Source organism: Drosophila santomea, chromosome 3R (assembly GCF_016746245.2).
Source record: "Drosophila santomea strain STO CAGO 1482 chromosome 3R, Prin_Dsan_1.1, whole genome shotgun sequence".
Classification (NCBI taxonomy): Eukaryota; Metazoa; Arthropoda; class Insecta; order Diptera; family Drosophilidae; genus Drosophila; species Drosophila santomea.
The window spans coordinates 28586688-28609815 of NC_053019.2; the positions used below are offsets into that span (position 1 = coordinate 28586688).

At 47.7% G+C, this 23128-nt stretch overlaps 3 protein-coding genes across 7 annotated transcripts; 2 read left to right on the forward strand and 1 right to left on the reverse strand.

The window, feature by feature from the left end:
* Positions 1–90: 90 nt before the first annotated feature.
* On the forward strand, positions 91–12953 carry LOC120452361 (probable ubiquitin carboxyl-terminal hydrolase FAF). Of its 4 annotated transcripts, none has more exons than XM_039636538.2 (19): positions 91–243; positions 1243–1853; positions 2599–2747; positions 2802–4015; positions 4123–6036; positions 6133–7498; positions 7557–7980; positions 8048–8363; positions 8427–8580; positions 8643–8793; positions 8855–9163; positions 9226–9337; positions 9394–9503; positions 9563–9914; positions 9973–10232; positions 10350–10941; positions 11007–11402; positions 11865–12000; positions 12726–12953. In XM_039636538.2, exons 2-19 carry the CDS (start codon positions 1573–1575, stop codon positions 12764–12766), a joined length of 8277 nt encoding a protein of 2758 aa, XP_039492472.1. In that variant the 5' UTR covers positions 91–243; positions 1243–1572; the 3' UTR covers positions 12767–12953. The 4 variants fall into 4 exon arrangements, with proteins under 4 accessions (XP_039492472.1, XP_039492473.1, XP_039492470.1 ...); XM_039636539.1 differs by having other exon boundaries at positions 11865–12049; positions 12726–12860; XM_039636536.2 differs by lacking the exon at positions 11865–12000.
* A 1283-nt stretch (positions 12954–14236) lies between these two features.
* On the reverse strand, positions 14237–17148 carry LOC120452365 (methylcrotonoyl-CoA carboxylase subunit alpha, mitochondrial). 2 transcript variants are annotated; one of them, XM_039636555.2, is made up of 8 exons: positions 17008–17148; positions 16863–16908; positions 15991–16756; positions 15429–15935; positions 15083–15374; positions 14839–15026; positions 14610–14781; positions 14237–14549 (listed from the first exon to the last, which is right to left on the reverse strand). In XM_039636555.2, the coding sequence occupies exons 2-8, from the start codon at positions 16901–16903 to the stop codon at positions 14419–14421; spliced, it is 2097 nt and encodes a 698-aa protein (XP_039492489.1). In that variant the 5' UTR covers positions 16904–16908; positions 17008–17148; the 3' UTR covers positions 14237–14418. The 2 variants fall into 2 exon arrangements, with proteins under 2 accessions (XP_039492489.1, XP_039492488.1); XM_039636554.1 differs by lacking the exon at positions 17008–17148 and having other exon boundaries at positions 16863–17001.
* A 132-nt stretch (positions 17149–17280) lies between these two features.
* On the forward strand, positions 17281–23118 carry LOC120452363 (bromodomain adjacent to zinc finger domain protein 1A). The gene is made up of 6 exons (XM_039636552.1): positions 17281–17766; positions 18298–19537; positions 19596–21952; positions 22012–22187; positions 22250–22682; positions 22748–23118. The coding sequence occupies exons 1-6, from the start codon at positions 17645–17647 to the stop codon at positions 22845–22847; spliced, it is 4428 nt and encodes a 1475-aa protein (XP_039492486.1). The 5' UTR covers positions 17281–17644; the 3' UTR covers positions 22848–23118.
* Positions 23119–23128: the final 10 nt, after the last annotated feature.

The following is a 23128-nucleotide window of genomic DNA, read 5'->3' on the forward strand; positions in this document are numbered from 1 at the left end:
AACCAGTTCGATAGGCCAGATTTTTCCATGGCCTGGTAACTCTGGCAAAAAGCACCAGATGAACCGCGCGAACCGGTTCAGTTCAAAACTAGTTCGCCCGAACTGCACAACCCTAGCAAAAGAAATAGCTTAAATATAATTTATTTAACGCGAATTGGACAGCGAGCGGGTAAAAAAAAACGCTGTGGCAGTCGCAACCGCCGCCCTCGCAGGATACGCAGTTCTTTGCCGTCGGGCAGGCAGGTAAAAACCAATCGGAATTGGAGTTGACCGCAGAACAACAGCAACGGCAGACGCCATTTTGTCTATTGGCCGGCTGATTTGTAAGCTCAATATTCGCGAAATAGTTACCGCGACTAGTTTAGAGTGCGCAGCCAACTAAGGGCTCCCCGTTGTCCAGAGCAGAAGCGAAAGGAAGAGCAATCACCAGTTTTGGGGTCTGCGAAAAGTTGGGACTCGGTCGTTAGTTCGTTCAATTCCATTTGCGAAAAATAAATGTACGTGCGCGTGAGGAAGTGTGTGTGCGTGTGTGTGTGAGTCAGGGGCCAGTGAAAAAGTGAAAAATAATAAAAAGCCGCACTGGCTGCCGTCCTTGGGTGACTTCCGTTAATCTCTCACAACTCTCAAAGTGATAGAAAGAAAGTGAGAGATATACCGCCCCCGACACACCCTTTGAACCGCTAATTTCGGCATCTTTTTAAGACTTTATGCGTAGTTATTTTCACCACCCTTCGCTCACACCCTTTCCCCGCCCCTTTTTCCTCAAGTTGCTCCCACCCACCGACCGACATTCCGCTTAAGGATGAAGCCGGGCGGAGAGGAGTAGAGAGCGAGTGGAAAATCCGTAGACGGGGACGTGATGTAATTTTCGGCAGCAAAATGTTCTTTGTTTGCCCAAAAAATAACAATAAATAAATAAGAATAAAGAGCGAGGCGTAAAACAAAAACAAATTTAAATTAAATTCAAACGCACACATGAAAAGAGAGCGTTCTGTGGGTGAGCGTGCGAGTGTGTGTGGGTGGGTGAGAGCGTAATTTGTGTGCTTTTGGAGCATTATTTGGCGCTTGCTGCCCCGTCTATTAAATAATATTGATTTTTCATATTCCAACCCAGCGCTCTCTTACACACACGCAGGACCACTCACACACCCAAGCTCTTGTTCATCCGTGTGTGTTCCGTTTCGGTCTCTCTTTTTGCACTGTATTTATCCGCCTCTCCTTGCCTCTTTCGCTTCGTTGCAGTTTATAGATTTTTGCAAATTGTGGCCGCTGACCAGGAATATGTAAACGCAACGAAGGAGTCAGTTCTTATTGGGAAAAAGGACAATAAGAGAGAGCCCAGAGCAAGAAGTCCAACCGACCAACTGTGCCTCAAGAAACAGCAAATCAACGGGGAAACTCCCAAACTGGACAAGCGGAAACCCGGATACCTCACAACTGCCATAAGACACCAGCCAAAAACGCCGCCCAGTGCAGACTGCATTAGGATTAGCCAGGCACTAGAGCTCGTGCATTAACATCCGCTTCCGGTGCTCCGCAGAACGAGTTGGCTGGAGAGGATACCCCGCCACCATGACGTTCGACACGCGTAGGCACACCACCGGACAGCCGGGAAGCACAGCGACCAGCTCAAGCAGCAGCACCACCAGCACAGCAACCACCACAACGAGTCCGGCGCAGAGTGCCGGATCAGGATCGGGAACAGGAACAGTCTCCACCTCGAGTCTGCCAGGAGGAGGGTCAGGTAGCTTGGACGGCAACCAGGAGCAACAGCCGGCGACAGGCAGTCAGAGCTCTGATGACGTAGCCGCTTCCTTGTCAGCGAATAGCGTGGACAGCACCATCACAATAGTGTAAGTGGACTTGCATGACTCCGCCCAATTAGCCGGGTTTTGTGCGTAGCTCCAGTAGACCGCCACCCCTAAAGATCCCCAACCTCGGATGTTCGTGTGTTTACTTTTGCGCAGTAATTCCTCCACCTGCATTCTTTGTTTGTCTAGGGTTGGGCCTGCACAATAGCCGTAATTCATTCAACTGTGTTTCAGCTGATTTTGGCCAAGCTATTTCGAACGAATTCTAATGTATTCACCACAGCTTAAGAAAACTAGTATTACTCAGTTCTATTGCAGCCAAAAAGCTGAATTAAGCGTTTTACGTATGTGTAGAAACGTTATATCTGCCAACAATGCGGCAATAAATGTTATCTTTCATCTTCTTCGATAGGTGCACTTGGTTGCTTTCCACTTTAACCAATGAACTTACCAAGCTTTGTTAATGTTACCTTACCAGGCTATTATTATCTCATTTGGATTGCCCGTCCACGCCTTATCTTATCGGTTGTCCATCAAGATTAGCTGACACTGAAAATGCTCCGAAAATAAAATTATCTATGGTTTTTGGCATTTATTTTCTTAGAAATTACTAGTTTAATTAATTAATTTAATAATGATTTGTTTTATGCTAAAGGATGTGCATCCCTTAAAAACGTTTTATTTATGGCTTGTAAAATGTACCTTTAAATTGATATAGAAACGGTCTTAACTTTTCCTAATTCATGATATTGATTAAAATTAATTAATTTTTAATTTTATCCGGCAGGCCTCCAGAGAAGCTTATATCCTCGTTTCCCACAACGAAACTGAGATCACTGACCCAAAAGATATCCAATCCACGTTGGGTGGTGCCCGTGCTGCCTGAGCAGGAATTGGAGGTTCTTTTGAATGCAGCCATTGAGCTGACCCAGGCTGGTAAGTGTGTCCAAGTGTTTATTTTGATACCATCTAAAGCCAATCCATTTGCAGGTGTGGATCACGACTGCGAGCCATGTGTGGAGTTTTATCGCAATGGACTGAGCACTTCATTTGCCAAGATTTTAACCGACGAGGCGGTGAATTCGTGGAAGAATAACATCCACCACTGTATCCTTGTGTCTTGCGGCAAGCTTCTGCATCTAATCGCCATCCACATGCAGCGAGACAATCCCTACCTGCTTGACTTGCTGGCTATTGTTTTTGATCCGGAGAACAAGTTCAACACATTCAACGCAGCCCGTCAGCCGGAGTGCTTTGCAGCACCGGATTGCATCTGGGGTCAGTTGGACAGCAACAAAATGTACGCCCGTCCGCCGGCGGAGCCCAAGAATGCGCGCGGCTGGCTTGTGGATCTCATTAACCGCTTCGGACAGTTGGGAGGCTTTGACAATCTACTGGAACGGTTTAACAGCGGACTGGAACTGCTGAAGCGCAACCAAAACAAGTGCACTGGCAAGAATGTTGGTGTCGAGGGTAGTGTTGAAAATGGGGCTCAGGATAATCGCCTCACCCTTGCCCTCATTCACAGCCTCTTGCGTCCATTTGGTCAATGCTATGAGCTCCTAACGCCCGCCACTATCGCCAAGTACTTTATGCCCACCTGGAACGTTGTGCTAGACCTTCTGGACAGCTTCACAGACGAAGAGTTGAAGCGAGAAGTGAAACCCGAGGGACGCAATGACTACATCAATGGGATTGTGAAGTCAGCCCGCTTTCTGGCCAGTCGATTGTCTGGCCAGGAGGAGCTGATCCGGGATCTTGAGATGTTTCGCCTGAAGATGATATTGCGTCTGCTGCAAGTGTCCAGTTTCAACGGCAAGATGAACGCCCTCAATGAGATCAACAAGGTGCTCTCCTCGGTGGCATATTACTCCCATCGATCCCAACCCTTGCCCCACTGTATGCCCGAGGACGAAATGGACTGGCTGACGGCGGAGCGCATGGCGCAATGGATAAAGTCGTCAGATGTCTTGGGCATCGTACTCAAGGACTCGCTTCACCAACCGCAGTATGTGGAAAAATTGGAGAAGATCATCCGCTTTCTCATAAAGGAGCAGGCACTAACGTTGGATGATTTGGATGCAGTTTGGAGAGCGCAGGCCGGCAAGCACGAGGCCATCGTGAAGAACGTGCACGACCTACTGGCCAAACTTGCGTGGGACTTTACCCCCGAGCAACTGGACCACCTCTTCGAGGCGTTCCAGGTGAGTTTTCTGCTATTAAAATGTATAAAGTACATATAGTTTTCAATTTTGATTCTTACATTTTCTATGAACCGACCATACCCATACCATTTTCATTGTAATTTCAGGCCAGCATGACCACGGCCAATAAGCGGCAACGGGAAAGACTTCTTGAGCTGATACGCCGCTTGGCTGAGGATGACAAGAATGGTGTGATGGCCCAAAAGGTGCTCAAGCTGTTTTGGACGCTGGCCCACAGTCAGGAGGTGCCGCCAGAGGTGCTCGATCAGGCGCTGGGCGCACACGTTAAAATCTTGGACTACAGCTGCTCGCAGGAGCGGGATGCCCAAAAGACCATTTGGTTGGATAAGTGCGTTGGCGAACTCAAGTCAGGTGATGGATGGGTTCTGCCCGCCTTGCGTCTAATCCGGGATATCTGTTGCCTATATGATACCACGCCGAATCATGCCCCGCGCACTCAAACGGGTACGAATCGTCAGCAGGTGATTGAACGACTACAGAATGATTATTCACTGGTCATTCTGGTCACCAATAGTTTGACTGCATACATGGAAAGGGTGCGCCAAATGGTAACCGATTCACCGGGCTTGGAAGCAACGAAAATCCTAATAGACGGAAGATTTCCGCACCACGCGCAAATAGCAGAGCGGCTGGAGTTTCTTAAGTTCCTGCTGAAAGACGGACAGCTATGGCTGTGCGCAGATCAAGCGAAGCAGATTTGGCATTGCCTGGCGGTAAATGCCGTCTTTCCGGCAGATCGTGAGGAGTGCTTTAGATGGTTTGGCAAGTTAATGGGTGAGGAGCCTGACTTGGATCCTGGCATCAACAAAGACTTCTTTGAAAACAACATTCTGCAACTTGATCCGCATCTGCTTACCGAAAGTGGAATCAAGTGCTTTGAGCGCTTCTTCAAGGCGGTCAACTCCAAAGAGGACAAGCTGAAGGCGATACATAGAGGTTACATACTGGACAACGAGGATCTTATAGGCAAGGACTACTTGTGGCGAGTCATCACAACGGGAGGCGAGGAAATCGCCAGCAAGGCCATTGATCTGTTTAAGGAAGTGTCCACGGCATTGGGTCCACGTCTGCAGGAGAATATCGCTGAGTTTCACGAGATGTTCATTGGTGAGTGCTGCTCCCGCCTGCGCACACACTATGGAAACATCGTTATTTTGGGCAAGACGCAGTTGCAGGAGGAGTTGGATGCACCCGATCAGTCGGATAATGCCAACGACGAATCGAAAGACTCAAAAATGCGTTTCATCGAGGCGGAGAAGATGTGCCGAATTTTAAAGGTGCTGCAAGAATATGTGAAGGAGTGCGATCGATCCTTCAGCGGCGATCGTGTTCACCTGCCACTCAGCCGGGTTACACGGGGCAAAAACACCAGCTTGTATATCCGCTTCCAGAACCCCGGCAGACCCATCGACGACATGGAGATCGTCACACACAGCAACGAGACGATGGCCGCTTTTAAGAGAAGTCTACTTAAGCGAATCAAGGGCACTTCGACGACCAACATTAAGGTTGATCTCTTCTACACTAATGGCGAGATGATCGAAGTATCCGATGAAATTAACCCACTCTATCAGTACACAATCCGGGATAAGATGATTCTTACAGCAAAACTCACGCCCGTGGGCACAGGTCTAGCCAGCAGTCCCGACTCCTCGAGCGACTCGAGCACAGGATCTCCTCCCCGTCCCTGCCCTGACATGCAGCGCGTGGAGTCAGAGAGCACACTGCCTGGCGTGATCATCTCGCAAAACTACCAGTACACAGAGTTCTTTTTAAAACTGTACCAGCTGGGCAGTGATCTCGAGCACGGTCGCCTTCGAGACAGTGCAAAAGTGTTACTGCACTTGCTCCCCTGCGACCGCCAGACGATGCGCCAGCTGCAGATGATGTGCAAGGTGCCGAAGGCTGCCTTAACGGTGGCTGTGGCTGGCGAGAAGATCGCCAAGGATGAGGAGGAGAAACCTAACCCCACTGAGCAGACGGGTACTGAAACTGAAGAGGTAAGATTACAGTCGAAACATTCATTCTGGAAATTTAAACTTGCATTTTGTCATGTGCACCGCCTACATTAATTTCATATTGACTCTTTCTTTTAGGAGCACTGCACGCCGGAGCAGATGTTTTTGCACCCCACACCTGCTCAAGTGCTGTACAACCTTAGTGTGCTGCACGGACTGCTGATTCCCGCGCTGGATCCACTAGGAGAAAGTGCCCTACTAGTGCAGTCTGCATGGATGCATTCAGGCTGCGCTCATTTCGTGCTGGAACTGTTGACCAAAAACAATTTTCTGCCCAGCGCCGATATGCACACAAAGCGTGCGTCCTTCCAGTGCGTGTTGAGGTTGGCAAAGCTGTTCCTGTACATAGTTGGCAGTGTATTGTCTCGTGTAGGCGATGAGCCCATGATCTGCGACCTTGACAACGGATCCCGCTCCCAGGTTGATATCCTGAAGCAGAACTTTTCGACGATGCCGAATAGCTCGCAGGGAACATTGCGGGCGATCTCCGCGAAACTGGCTGTGATGCTTGCCCGCGAGATGCTTTCAGCCAGCCAAGAAGGTGATCGGTGCCGAACGCTATTTAGCTCCACACTGCAGTGGTCATGTCCCGACATTTCAACCATTAAGGCGGTGGTGCAATTGGCCTGGGCCTCGTCTTGCGGTAATCTTCAGGCTCTAGGCAGCAGTAGCGGCGACTTTGAGGACGAGGTGATCGTGCCGGACGGGCAAGACTTTAGCATGTGCAAGGAGGCGCTAGAGGTTCTCACCATTTCGTTTATTCTCAATCCGAGTGCCAACGAGGCGTTGACCAGCGATCCAAACTGGCCAAAGTTCATCACCTCCATTGTTCTGAAGAACCCTCTTCGCCACGTGCGGCAGGTGGCCTCTGAGCAGTTGTTTCTGGCTTCTACCTACTGCGCCGGTGATCGGCGACCGTTCGTCTACATGGTTAACTTGCTGGTTGGCGCTTTGAAGACGCTGGTTCCCCAGTACGAGGCTACTTGCGCTGAGTTCTTTTCGGTGCTGTGTCGGACTCTTTCTTATGGATGCATCTACAACTGGCCGCTGCAGATTAGCGAGGGATTGTTAGGCGATGAGATAAAGTGGCTGCAACGCATTCGGGAAAACGTCCATGCCACCGGCGACACACAAGTGCATGAGGAGCTCCTTGAGGGCCACCTCTGCCTAGCCAAAGAGCTAATGTTTTTCCTTGCCGCCGATTCAAAGGCGCAGCTTAACGAGCTCATCCACGAACTGATCGACGACTTCCTCTTCACGGCCTCTCGCGAATTTCTGCATTTACGGCGTCACGGCAGTCTACGGCAGGACACCGTCCCGCCGCCAGTTTGTCGCAGTCCGCACACAATCGCCGCTGCTTGCGATCTCCTCATTGCCTTGTGCCAGCTCTGTGTTCCTAATATGAAGCTACTCACCAATACACTCATAGACTTCGTCTGCACGGGTAAGGACTCAACTCGCTTAATCCTCGCCTAATTTAATGTTCCCTCAATTTTTGGCAGATACTGATCCGTTGCGCGAATGGGATTACCTGCCGCCGGTGGGCGCCAGGCCAACCAAAGGTTTCTGCGGACTAAAGAACGCCGGTGCCACTTGCTACATGAATTCGGTGTTGCAACAGCTTTACATGGTGCCAGCGGTCCGCGTGGGTATCCTGCGAGCCCATGGCGCTGCAACCACCGATGGCGAGGATTTCAGTGGCGATTCCGATTTGACGGGAGGCGGTCTTGGACCGGCCCTATTTTCGGGTCCCGCTTCTGCCCTAGTCACCCTCTCCTCGTCGTCGGCAACTGTCGAAGACGGATCGCAAGATGTGCGAAAGAACTATCACGTTGTGATCCTGAAGCACGTGCAGGCCATATTCGCCCACCTGGGCCACAGTGCATTGCAGTTTTACGTTCCCCGTGGCCTCTGGACGCATTTCAAGTGAGTACAACTTTTTTTTGGTAGTTCTCAATCATATTAATTTATTATGATTTTTTTTTTTTGCTAGACTGCAGGGAGAGCCCGTAAATCTTCGGGAGCAACAAGATGCCGTGGAGTTCTTTATGTCCTTGTTTGAAAGTCTCGATGAGGGACTCAAAGCGCTTGGCCAGCCACAGCTTATGAATGCCACTCTGGGTGGCTCGTTCAGCGATCAGAAAATCTGCCAAGAGTGTCCCCATCGCTACTCCAAAGAGGAACCATTTAGTGTATTTAGTGTCGATATTAGGAATCATAGCTCATTAACCGAATCTCTGGAGCAGTATGTCAAGGGAGAGCTGCTCGAGGGAGCCGATGCATACCATTGTGATAAATGTGATAAAAAAGTAATGTATTGTAATGTAATGTATACTTAAGTTTTTATTAATAAAATTTTTTGTGTCCAACAGGTAGTTACCGTTAAGCGACTGTGCGTTAAGAAGCTGCCACCCGTGTTAGCCATTCAACTAAAGCGCTTCGAATACGACTACGAACGCGTCTGTGCGATTAAATTTAATGATTATTTTGAATTTCCACGTATCTTGGATATGGAACCATACACAGGTGAGTTCAACCGTATTCCATACCTATATATTTCCTAATTGTGTCTTCTTCTCTATGTTCAGTGTCTGGCCTAGCTAAGCTAGAGGGCGAGGTGGTGGAAGTGGGTGATAATTGTCAAACAAACGTTGAGATGACAAAGTACGAACTGACCGGCATTGTGGTGCACAGCGGACAGGCCTCCGGCGGTCACTACTTCAGTTACATACTCTCCAAGTGAGTTCCATAAGAATATTGCGACTTCCTGTAGACTAATTCAATATAATTTCTCCTTCAGAAACCCAGCGAACGGCAAGTGTCAGTGGTATAAATTTGACGACGGTGAAGTCACCGAGTGCAAAATGCACGAGGATGAGGAAATGAAGGCGCAGTGCTTCGGCGGCGACTACATGGGCGAAATCTACGACAACAATCTTAAGCGCATGCAGTACCGTCGGCAGAAGCGCTGGTGGAATGCCTACATGTTGTTCTACACCCGCTGTGATCAAACTCCCGTGCAGTATGAGCCCAGCGTGGAGCAGTTGTCGCTCACAGAAAGTCGAAACATGGTTTTACCCTTGCCAAAGCCCATTGAGCGCAGCGTGCGGTGAGTCGAAATATTGATTGAACTCTCTACCGGTGCTTTATAATTATTTTGTCCGATTACAGCCACCAGAACATTCGGTTTCTACACTCTCGAAGCACTTTCTCCGTGGAGTTCTTCAACTTCATCAAAAAGTTGGTCAGCTGCAATATACCCTCTGCACGGAGCGATAAGATCGTAAGTTCGTATTTAGGTGATTTTATTTCACGGTTTTCTAACGTATTTTGTAATAGACTCCTGCTGCTGAGGAGCTTTCACTGCTGGGCGTGCAATTAGCATCGCAGTTTCTTTTCCACACCGGCTTCCGCACGAAAAAGTCTCTGCGTGGCCCCGTCATTGAATGGTGAGTAGCTTAAGAGGTATTGACCCGAATATGACCCGGATACGTTTTCTGATTGATAGGTATGACGCGCTCTCACACCACATACGTTCCTCGGCACTAGTTCGCAAGTGGTTCGCCAATCATGCGCTCCTCTCGCCGCCATCGCGCTTGGGCGAGTACATTCTGATGGCTCCGTCTCCGGAGGTGCGTACCGTCTTTGTCAAGTTGGTGGTTTTCTTCTGCCATTTCGCCATCAACGATGAGCCTCTGACTGGCTACGACGGAGCTAATCTTTGCGAGCAGGTTCTCATCAGCGTGCTGCGCCTCTTGAAATCCGAGGCAGCCGACTATGGCAAACACCTGCCCCACTATTTTAGCCTTTTCAGTATGTACGTGGGACTGGGAACACGGGAAAAGCAGCAACTGCTTAGGGTGAGATCCATTTACAATAATATTGCTTACCATTATAAACGATTTTGTTCGTTTGCAGCTCAATGTGCCGCTGCAGTTTATTCAGGTGGCGTTGGACGATGGCCCCGGTCCGGCAATAAAATACCAGTACCCGGAGTTCAGCAAGCTACACCAAGTGGTTTCGCACCTAATACGCTGCAGCGATGTAAGCGAAAAATGCCAGAGCTCCAACCAGAACGCCCGTCCACTGCCGAATCCGTTCAAAGATCCGACCGTAGCGCACGAGGAGCTGACGCCCCTGTCTACGGAGTGCATGGACTTGCTCTTTAACCGCACTGGGTAAGGTGTAGGCATTTTACTGATAATTGTTATCCGTTTAGAGACAATTTCATGCCAGTTTTTTATGAAAGAAACTTCCAGTGATTGCTTATGGTATCGTCTTTTTTATGTTTAAAGCTACATCAAGAAGGTGATCGAAGACACAAACGTGGGTGACGAGGGTCTGAAGCTGTTGCAATACTGCAGCTGGGAGAATCCACATTTCTCACGCGCAGTACTAACTGAATTGTTGTGGCAGTGTGGTTTTGCTTATTGCCACGACATGCGGCACCACACTGACCTGCTCCTGAACATCCTGCTGATCGACGACTCATGGCAGCACCATCGCATACACAATGCTCTCAACGGAGTGGCTGAGGAGCGCGAGGGTCTGCTAGAGACGATACAGCGGGCGAAGACGCACTACCAGAAGAGGGCGTACCAAATAATCAAGTGCCTGACGCAGCTGTTCCACAAGTCGCCAATTGCGCTGCAGATGCTCCACACAAACCCGAACATAACCCGGCACTGGAGCATTGCAGTCGAGTGGCTGCAAGACGAACTGGAACGGCAGCGGGGCATCGGTTGCCAGTACAATTCATACTCGTGGTCGCCTCCGGCGCAGAGCAACGACAACACCAATGGCTACATGCTAGAGCGATCGCAGTCTGCCAAGAACACGTGGACCATGGCTTTTGAGCTTTGTCCAGATGAGGTCAGCGAAAAAACGGTACCTAAAACTCAACAATTATATTTAGGAATACATTATTCTAATGAACGTTCTTACTTGAATAGGATGAAAACAATGAGTCGGATTTGGAGGCGAACCTGGATGAAAACAAATCTGAACCGGTGGCTCAGCCGGGAGCCGTGCATGAGGGATCTACCGGCGGCACGGAGCAGTTGGCCGAAAACAAGACGCCTACCACAAGCAGTCCGTCTACCGCCGCCTGGCCAGTGCGCGTGGACAGCAACGCCATTCCACGGCTTTCGCGTCAGCTCTTTGGGGCTTACACGTCAACTGGCAGTGGCTCCACTAGTGGAACTACCGCGCCCACTTCCGCCTTGGCGACAACGGCGGGTAGTGGGGCTAACAGCGAAACAGAAAGCAGCGCCCAGGAGACAACTGGCGAGACGACCATTAACGGTCTGACAAACAGCCTGGACCAAATGGAGATAACGGCCAAAAAGGTAACTGGGGCGAACGATGTCTAGGACAATAGTCCCTTTATAAAGTGTGTCCGTTGCCGCAAAGGAAGTCTTCGAGACGCCTTAAAAACAGTCCCAGAAAACTAGTACACACAATAAACACATTTTACACTGGAACTCCAATCTGTATCTTTCTATCTGTCTCCTTTAACACGTGGTTACTAGATATATAGTCGAACAAAACATGTCCTCCCGACCGTTCCTAACCATTTATCTTTATGTTTACGGAAATGGAAATTAACTATGCCCTTAACGAGAACGGTGACTAAAAAAAATCTATAAGTCCGCAAGGACTATGCGCCCTTCGGTTTTCGAAGATCGACCACCTCTCCTCTTTATTTAACTCTACTTTAATATTTCTACCCTGCTACACCAACACCCTCGGTTACACTTGCTGCGTTTCGGTGTTTAATCCTTTGTCGTATGCAAATCGTAACCATAAAGGGTGTGCGAAGTCGCTCCAAAGGAGGCAAGCTCCCGCCGGTGCTGTTTCACCATCACCAGTTGCCGTCCGAGCAACAACTTAAGCTGAAGCAGCAACAACAGCAGCAGCAACAGCAGCAGCAGCAGCAACTACGTGGTGATATAAGCAAGATTTCCTCAAGCCGCTTAATTTGATTTGCCGCCAAGTTAGTTAGAGTTGTTGTTTCGTTTGAGCTCAAAACGCCCGCCTTACTTTGTGTTTGTTGTTTTCACGGTCCCGGCACAAATGAGATGCACTTGCCATCCCCGGATCTGTCTACCCTTTGGCTTTTCATTTTCTTTTTCTGCAAGTTTCCTCTACTCACCCATGCCAAACCACGCACGCCACAATCAATCTACACACACAAGATCACAGGGGTCCAACAAATTTGAATTTGAACTTTGAATGCCAATGAAATAATCAAAAGCTAGTTAAAATGCTATCGCTCAGCTTCTTAATTCGGACTTGTATATTAAAAGTTTTTTAAAATAAAAACTAAGAGTGATTTCTAATGTAATGCAACTTAAAAATCATTGTTTTAGTGGATGTTTATTGAAAAGTTACAAAGGCATAATACTGCTGTTATTGGTCATCGAATTATTTCAAAGAAAATATACAATGAAAAAGTCAGTATATGTATTTAATTTAAGATGTCCCGGATAAAGGATCTTTAAAAATTGTAATGAAAGTCTGAGATAACAAGATATGAGGGCATTTTTAGGCGTGAATAAACCCGAAAACACTCGAAGCAAGATTGCATTACTGCTTAGCTGGCACCCGTAGCACTGGTCCATCGATTGTCAACCTCCACTAACAGATATCTTTTTGTTGACCATTCGCAGAAGTGCCGCAGGGTGATAATAAGAAAGCTAGTGGAAAGTAAGGACGAAGAAGACGCGACTACTGCTACCACGGCGGCCACCACAGAGGTCACAACATCGCCAGCGACTGCCGTAATGGCAGCAACTTCAACACCTGCCACAACAGCAGTTATAGCAACGGGAACAGGATCGGAATCCGGAACGAGTGAGCTCCCGACGATGACAGAGAAAAACTTAATATAAAGCCGAGAAAAATCCACAAACGAAAAGTTCTTTGCAATAAAATGTATTCGCAACCTAACACGAGTGACAGCTGATGATGAGTATCCATATTGTAAAAGTAACCAAAGCATCCTGACAATGAGAACGGTGTGGACAGGTGTTTACTAGTGGGGTTCCCGCCGTCGAAAACGAGACTTAATGGGTAAATATGCGAAGTAGAGCAGAATCCGTAGATATTAACAAATGATACTTGGTTGGAGCGATGCGAGTCAAAGAACGAATGTCTGTATGGCAGATAATGAGGGCATAACCAGCAGAGGTGTTTAGTAGCTATCGAACTTTATAATTACCTTAAATAATAAACAAATACACCAGTTTTTTGTTTTGTTTTCTGTTTTGTTAATCATTAAAAGTGATATGTTTAATTCTCCTCATTGTAAACGTATCCCTTTTAATGTCGAAATCTAAAATAAAATAAAAAGGACACCTTAAACAAACTCCCCACAACACTACACAGAAACGGACGCAGACAAAGAAACACACTCATAATCTATAAGAAGCGTTAAGTTGCACGTTTACAGTACCATATAATTGTATTTATATAGTATATAAATGATGTATTACGTATTGAAGCCGAGCAACACTTACTATACTAACCGAAAAAAAATCAAAATGATGGAAGCATAGATACGATACTAGGAAAAACTAATCGAAACGAATCGGCTGATTGTAAGAATTAGGGCAAGAAACCAAATTGCATCTTTAGTACTCAGTACTCGCCTCTGAAACTGTTTCCATAATCATATTTCAACAGCATAAACCAAGTTAATGGCATGCTAAATCAAAACAAAACAAAACAGTATAAACTCAAGAGCAGAATGGACTAAAGCAACACGAGCATAAAGAAAACTTGATTATGGTTATAAGTACATATATTTTAAATGATTAGTGTTTTGTATTAAGTGAAATTTGTTAAACATTTATTAAATTATTATGTTCTAAGTTGCGAAATAAATGCGAAGTGTAAGCAAAGTACGCAATGTCATTCATGCCTTCTCTCAGTTTCTGTTTTCGTTTCCGTTCACCGACAGCAACCAACTCAAAGTCAAACTTATATGTCGCAAGATTTTGTACGGAACTCAATTTTAAATTATGTATTCATAATGATTTATCACATTTGGGAAATGAATGTTTGAGAAACTGAATAATCCGTATACATCCATTAAAATTCAGCGAAAATGAAACAAATAAATCACTTTTTAAAACCATTACCCTTGGCTATCTCACTCGCCTGTAAAAAGAATTCTTGGTTAACAGTTTTAAGACGTTTAATGGGTCAAAGATAACGAAATTCCATTAGATGGACACTTTTTACTTAACGATAATAAATGCACTTCGTGATCCCTGAAGCAAAAGCAGGCTCTTCAATATTTAGAATATAATCTTGTTTATAAATGCAACAACTCTCTGGTACGTTTCGAATCAAATCCTTTTACTCGGCAACACTCTCGTCGACGAATGTAATCACGGCCGCTCCCTTAGCCACGTTGTCGCCCTCGGCTCCACCGATAGACTTGATAGTGGCGTCCCTGGGAGCTTTAAGAATGTGTTCCATTTTCATGGCTAAAATGAAACAAAATTAAACAAAAAGAAAAAGTATAATCTCAAGCTATATTTTCTCACCAATAAGCACTGCCAAATTTTCTCCTTTCTTGACCTGGTCACCGGGCTTCACCAGCACCTTCTCTAAAATCCCGGGCATGGGCGCCACTACGCGGGAACCAGCTGCACCAAGTTGATCGGCCTGTGCACTTAAGAATTTCGGCTGTGCCAGCTCAAAGTCGACCTTGCCAGTCTGTAAAAGGGAATTTATCAAATACAAAATACTTTTAATTGAAACGTCGATTCATACTTCCAAAAACAAACAGACACCAGTGCCATCAATACTGGCATTGTATGTGGTGATGTTGCTATTGATATTGGCACGAATTTTTAGGCGACTTTCATCCTGCACTCTTTCGGCCTTTACCACCTGCCAGTCGCCATTATCCACCTGGATTTGTATATCTTCGCCATCGAACTTAACAGCCACAGAATAGACTGAAAGATTGGATCATCTCACAAATTTGATTTTAAGTTTGTAAATATGTTTTTACCCTTCTCATTGGCTTTCAACTGATATCTGCGAACCAAAGAGTAATTAAGACGAGCGTTAGGGGTGGCGACAAATGGATCCTGATCTTTGTTTCCATTTCTGAAGGCTGCCTGCAACTCGTTGAAGACCAGCGCCAATGCAGCTTGGCTGACTTGCTGCGGACTGATGACAATTGGCGGAAATAGCGTATCAAACTGCTCATCGATAAAGCCAGTGTGCACATTGGCCAGCTGGAACTCAGGGTGCGATGCAAGGTCGATGAGGAATTTGATGTTGGTGTCCAGACCAGATATCTAAAATTGGTTTAACTTTAGAGAAATGTTTTTGAAATTTCACTATGTACTCACATGATATTCACCCAGGCGGGCAACCAAGGAGTTTAGCGCTTGCGTGCGGTTTTCCCCCCAAACAACTAGCTTGGCAATCATGGGGTCGTAGTGCACAGACACCTCATCACCTTCCCGAACACCTGTCTCCACGCGAACGTTGTCTGATGGTTGAGGAGTAGACAAGTAACGAAGCGGTCCGGCTCCGGGAAGGAAGCCTCCGCGAGGATTTTCCGCATAGATTCGAGCTTCAAATGCGTGGCCACGCCGTGTGATTTCAGATTGCGTCAGCGGTAACGGCTCACCCGCGGCAATGCGAATCTGCCATTCAACCAAATCGGTGCCCGTGATCATTTCAGTAATGGGATGCTCCACCTGCAGGCGGGTATTCATTTCCATGAAGTGAAACGAGAGGTCCTCTTTGTCTAGAATGAACTCCACAGTGCCGGCTCCAACGTAACCCACAGCTTTCGCTGCACGAACAGCAGCCTCGCCCAGCTCACGACGCAAATCTTCCGACAAACCTGGCTGTTGGATACATAAGCATTACTTTATAATCTAGCCGAAGCTATAGCGCACTTACAGCTGGCGCCTCTTCAATAATCTTTTGATGACGTCTTTGCACGGAGCAGTCTCTCTCCCACAGATATACAGCATCGCCATACTGATCCGCAAATACTTGAACCTCCACGTGGCGTGGAGATCGGACGTACCGCTCAAGTAGCACGGAGCTGTCGCCAAACGACTTCTCGGACTCGGTGCGAGCTGAGTTGAGAGCGGTGAGGAAGTCGTCCCGCTTTTCTGCGATTCTCATGCCCTTGCCTCCGCCACCGCGGACGGCCTTAATCATCAAGGGAAATCCAATTATGTCGGCTTCTCGCTGCAAGCACTCATCTGACTGATCCTCGCCATGGTATCCATTGATGATCGGTACTCCTGCAGCAGCCATTATGGCCTTGCTGGTGCTCTTAATGCCCATGTCCCGAATGGCGGAACTGGGCGGTCCCATGAAGATGATGCCCTCACGCTGGCACAACTCGGCGAACTCGACGGACTCAGAGAGGAAGCCATAGCCCGGATGGATGGCCTGGGCTCCCGACCGCTTGGCTATGTCCAGGATTCGTTCACCGCGAAGATAAGAAGCGGAGGAGGGAGCTTCTCCCACGCGATACGCCTCGTCCGCCAGCTGCGTGTGCAGGCTCTCCTCGTCCGGATCCGAGAACACGGCCACGGTACGAACTCCCAGCTTGCGTGCGGTTCGAATCACCCTGCATGCGATCTCACCACGATTTGAAATGAGGATCTTGCTGATTGGCCGAACTTTTGGACTGGCTTCTGTTGCGAAGCACCTGCGTCAAGCCAAAACAAATTAGCAAGGTTTATGTAATCGTCGGGTACGAAAACAAGTCTATTGATCTAGCGACATTAACAACCACTGTCGATCATTTCCCTCACCTGGCATTAGCGCCCAAGTTTCGCAGCAGTCTCGCGTACATTTTTACTATATTTAAATGCAAGAGTAAATAAAAAATATAGTTTATTTAGAGCAAGTGGCCGATCGTCGCTTATCACAGCTGGAAACACACGCAAACACACTCACACAAGCGCGCAATTGAGATGGGCGATTCACAGCATTGCCGGCCAATAAAATTTTATTTATTTGTCTTCATTTCATCATAAATTTGTATAAAATTTAAATTATTTCGAGTGTGCTTCTGGTAAAAAGTCCTAACCCTTTGAAATATTACCGTTATTTTATTTTCCACTAATTATCGAACTATCGGCATCCATACGACCGCGTCCTTACGGTTTTTTGCGCTCGTCAAGTGCGGTAACATCGTTCGCAAAAACTCGATAGCCGATAGTTTAGTGTCGAAGAGCGATAGGCCCCAAAATATGCGCGTGAAAATAGTTTGTGCGCTGGAAAATAAACGGATTTAAAGAGTCGATGTTGAGGAAGCCAGTCACAAACATAGTGGATATTGCCGGAGTAGTGTTGTTCGCCGACAGTTTGTAAAATTGCGTCGGAACTCAACGCGGGTGTCGCCGGAAAACTGTTTGCATCAAAAGCCCCTCGAGAAAGGCGTGAAAATTTGGGCGCCTTTTGCGCTTGTCGCTTGGCGTTGTAAAATTTATCAGTCGCGCCGCGGTTATTTTTTGTTGTGAAGTGTTAAGCGTGTGCTTCCAAGGACTGTCATTAAAAATTTGGGACATTCAACAGCAAAAAATCAGCAAACATGCCCATTTGCAAGCGGGAAGGATTCGACCTGAATCAAAAGGAGGGCAAGAACGAAACATTCCACGACAACGACCAGGTCTTCTGCTGCTACATTACTAAGCGCATTTTTCGCGACTATGAGTAAGTGCATCCTGCTACCATTCCTGCAACTTCCCCTCCCCTCTTCCTGCCTTTCGGGGGACGCTGCGCTAAAGTATACAACAAAAGCGACGCTGCAAAAGCATTTGCACGTGATGTACCGTACATCAGCATTCAGCGTGTGTGTGTGTCCGCAGGGGTGCATTAGTGTGCGAGTCTCGTGGGCCAAAGGCAAAAAACGCTGTTTGGTGGCGGGAAGAAATTACAGCTGCCGCCGCACAGCTGCTCGCCGCGGAGTTGCCACCTGGTGCCAAAAAAAAGCGCGCCCTCTCGAATTTAAAATTTGTTGACCCAATTCGATCCATGCAATCCTTTTAGACCTTGTTAAGATCAAAAGTTTTTAAAGGCGCTGGGTAACTCGATTCTATTATAAAATAGAACTAAAACCAACATGCTTCATAAGTTTTAATTTGTTGAATTCCGTCTTCTAAGCTTCATAAGCTTTTTTTTCAAAATAAACAAAAAATAAAAACACTTATCAATCACACTGATCGACTAATTTTATTTATCCAGGAACTACTTCCGGCACGTAATGGTGATCAACTCGACGGTGTGGCAGTGCGAGGCCACCGGCAAGGAGAACCTCACCTTCGAGGAGGCCGTCAAAAGTGAGCTGGCGGCCCGCAAGAAGATGGAGCAGTTCAAACAGAGCCTTCGGGCACCCGTCCTCCTGGTTGTGGAGCACGCCCACCAGTCGGCGCTCAACACCTTGAACATGATAGTGGCAAAATTCCTGCGCAAGCGCTACTTCATCGGCGAGGAGGTGTCGGTGCAGGCGAAGAAGAACGCCACCTACACGGTGGTGGGTGTCAAGTTGGACAAAAATATGCCGGAACCAGGCAACGGTATCTACGAGGACACGGACAACCTGCTCTACAGACTTCGACCGAACAAGGGCGATCCCAGTGCGGAGCTGGAGCTGCCTTTTAAGCAGTTGCGCCGCTCGCGCCTTGAGTTCAACCTGGAAAACCTGAATATGTTCATCAAAAGCAATGTATCGCGGGTGGATGGACTTCTGCGGCCCAAGCCAGAGGCATACAAGCAGTACGTGACGGATCCTGGCGTAAGCTTCTCCACCATTTTCATTGGCAAAATGCCGCGCTACTCACCCGCTAAGATTAAAAAGCCGGATGCCAAAGACGCGAAGAAGCAATCCACTCTAAACAAGTATATTGTCGCCGATGAAGCCACGGCTGCCAAGTCCAAGGCGAAGGCCAAGTCTGATGCCAAAGCTCTGGCCGAGGAAATGGAGCGAGTTAAGCGAGAAAAAGAGGCCAAGCTTGTTGAGCTGGAGAAGCAAAAGGCGGAGAAGAAGGCACAGTTGATGGAACGCGTTGAAAACGAATGTAATTTGCTGCTTCAAAAGACGGACGATCTAGAACGAACCGACCAGAAAGTCCTGCCCCGCTACAAACAGATCGTCACTCTTCTGCCCGAGCACCTCCTGGGTGATGCCTTCATGATGCGCGAGTTTATGCACACGTACACAGGATTGCTGTCCGGCATCGAGGTGTTCCGTCAGAACCTTAGCTTCTACGAGATGACACGAGCGCTGACTGCCCGTGAGATTGCGGGTCCACTATCGGACATCTTCCTCGTGCTACTTGGCACTGTTTTCGATCTGCAAAAGGAAGAGGAGGAGGAATGTGCAGTGTCCTACCTCGCCCGGGTTGCCCAAACACATGAGCCCTTTTTGAGTATGGCGCAGGCCGCCAAAAGTCACCAATACGCCAAGAGGCACTTTTCATTCAAGGTTAGTTCTTTGTTTGCACAAACGTGTGTAATTTGAAATAATTGTACTCTCCCAATAGGTAAATCAACTACCACTAGATGCACTGACCCTGAGTGAAGTGCTACGTCTGCATCTACTTGGATCCGGAGCTATTGTAAATGAAAAGGCGGAGCGCTGGAGGGTCATGTACCGGAATGGCTACTCGTCAAAAGAAGATCCTGGTCTGGAACTACGTCTGCAACACTCGCACATCCTGCGCATTCTTAAAAAGCATTCCGTATACCAGCTAAAGTTTAAGGATATAATGATCCTGATTCGCTGCCTAATGTCCCAAATTCTGACCTACTCGGGCACGATTAACTTGATTGAGGAGCGCATGGAGCAAACAGCAAAGGCCAAGCAAGATCTGCGAGCTCTAGTTGTCGGAGAGAATAAGCGCTTAGCCGCCGTAGAGATAAACAGGAAGAAACTAACCCACACGCACCACCTCGAGCTGAATGGCGTTGAGCCTGAGAAGAGGGAGGCGTTAGTCGAGAAATTGAACAAGAGTATCGCCGAGCTGCACGCCCAGTCCGATCAGCAACATCGCAAGCACGAGTTGCAGATGCTGAAGTTGCATTCGCAACTGTTCAACTTCTTGGTTTACTTGGGCATGGATAGGTGCTACAGAAAATATTATGTTTTGGAGTCCATGCCTGGAATCTTTGTCGAGCACTCGCCGGACAGCCTTGACACTTGTTTGGAGCAACCACCAACGAACAAGTCCCAAATGGAAATTCGTCAGCAGGCTGCATTGCCAAAGAATCGCAAGGACTTAAGGGTGTATCTACTCAAACTCTATGGAGACGACGATAAGAAGACCAAGAAAAAGGCCAAGCACTCTCTGGAGAACAAGGAGAACCAGGAGCATCGGCTTAACGGCAGTGCAGAACCCATGGATGTCGAGTCTGATCCTCCAGAGGCTCCCACTCACTTCGAGCTTTTGATGTGCAGTGGTGACAAACGAACTTGTATTGTGCATGATTCAAGAAATGGGCAAAGGCAGCGTTGGACATATATTTACAAACCCGAGGAGATCGATGAATTAATTAAGACTCTCAATCCCAATGGTCTTCGTGAATTTGAACTCCTTCAAGAGCTTTCTGTTCTGCGTTCCTTAATCGAACAGCATGTTAAGACCTGCCCAGTAGACTTGCTTAGCCTGGAAAACGAAGCAATGCGCAAGAAGTTTATCGCGACGATGGAATCCGAAACTCACCGTAAATACGGAGAAGCCAACTTTGGGCTACCAAATGGTACCGATTTAAACGAAGTGATGCGCTTGCATTTGGTGGATCGCATTATTCAATTCGAAAATGACATTTACACTGGTGATCTCGGACGCCTAAAAGTCAAGGATATGGAAAAGTGGCGAGATGACTTGCTTGGAGGCAATTACGAGGCTCAGTGCAAGTTGCAGTGGGGTCCGGGCGGCAAAATGGAAGATGAGACGGGTTCTGACAACGAATCCCATGAAAGTCACGAGGAGGATGATGGTGCTCTGCTAGGTCAATATGCCAGGAAACCGTATCGCGATCCTGAGTGGTATTTGGCAGCTCCTGCAGACACGGAATCCCTACCAGAAAGCGGGGATGAGGAAGGTCAGCCTACAAATGCCGTCTCGATTCCCATCGCCGTGCATAACATGGCCTCGGCCCTTCTGCAAGTGGAGCAGGCTATTGGGAAGCGGTTCCTAAAGGAACCCTATGGAATGAAGAAGTGGGACCCCAAGCAGGAGGCTTTAAAGCTTGCCTGCGACTCGCGTTTGCATCAGTGGGAAGTCTCGCTAATGGAAAGTACAAGCTTTGCTCAAGTCTTTCTGCACCTAAACATCTTGCACGACTGCATTCAGTGGAGGCGTTCTACCAATAAGTCATTATGCAAGGTCTGCCGGCGTGGCAGCGATCCGGAGAAGATGCTGCTCTGCGACGAATGCAACGCTGGCACGCACATGTTCTGCCTGAAGCCTAAACTGAGGTCAGTACCCCAGGGCAACTGGTATTGCAATGATTGCGTGAAGAGTCTAGGTCTCAACAATGGTCAAAACGAAAAGGATAAAAAGCAGACGGCAAAGAAGAAACGCCGGTTTATTGTGGAAGAGGAGGAGGAAAATGAAGCTACAGACGAAGAAGAGGAGGAAAACGAGGATGGCAATATGACGGATGAGGATGCGGAGCAGGAGAACGATGAGGACGTTGAGGAGGACGAAAGTGTGGCTTCTACCCCCTCATCTGCTAAAGCCAATGGTCGAACTTTACGGCGATCCCGCACACGGCCAGCAGGCAGGAGACTTACATCGAAAGAGATTGAAGAACAGGTTCAGGAAGACGTTGAAAGCGGGGGAGTCAGCGATGACGCTTCCTTAACTGCCGATGAAGATACGGTCGAAGACGAGTCGTAAGTTCAAACTGGCTATATAATTTAAATTAGGTAATGAATCTATTGCAAATCCACAGCGATGAGGAGAAGGTGTGTCAGAAGTGTTTCTACGACGGCGGTGAGATCAAATGCGTGCAATGCCGTCTATTCTTCCACCTGGAATGCGTCCACCTGAAGCGGCCGCCGCGCACAGATTACGTTTGCAAGACATGCAAGCCGATGCCACAACGACCCAGGCGCCGGCACAGCAACAGTGAGTCCACAAAAATATGCTTAATGACTAGCTCACTTATAGTGCGATTTCTATCCCCCAAGTGAATGGTGATGATGACCGCGATGAGGAGGAGCCAAAAGCCAAGCGACCCCGTAACTCTTTGCGCCTATCCATCGACAAGTCCGCCCGCGCGAGCAACGGCAACAACAACAATAACAACAGCAGCGTCAATAACAACAACCATCGCAGAAGCGGGCGTCGGACGAACGAGAACCTGCCGTTGAACAGTGCCGCCTTGTACGATCTGCTAGAGCAGATCATGAAGCACAAAGCCGCTTGGCCGTTTCTGCGACCAGTGCTGACGTCGGAGGTTCCCGACTACCATCAGATCATCAAGACGCCCATGGATCTAGCTAAGATCAAGTCCAAGCTGAACATGGGCGCCTACCAGCTGAACGAGGAGCTGCTCAGCGATATTCAGCTGGTGTTTAGAAACTGCGATTTGTACAACGTGGAAGGCAACGAAATATACGAGTGAGTAAATCAGGATAATACGTAAGTGGTCTGGCCTTAACCCTTATTTCTTTAATCCATTCCAGCGCTGGTTGTCAACTTGAGCGATTCGTGATCGATCGATGTAAGAACATGCAGCTGCCGTTTAGGCCTAGCGATATGAACGGGGAAGTCGAAGCTTGCTGAGCCGGACGCTGATCTCCACCAGCTATCGTGTAAATTAGTTAGCCTACTCTAAGCCTCTAAGCCGTATTTGGAAACAATCTATATTTAAGCACAAATATTAAGTCTATTTAAACATCTTTTGTTTCCGTGCATGCCAGTTCTAAGTTCAGCACACGCATATGCAAAAATCCTTATCTGTTGGTTTATGAGACATTATGTATTTATAAATTATTGTAGCCATTACGCAAATTCCACAATCAATAAATGAAGTGAGCGATCTTAAATAAGTAAATTAAATTTTA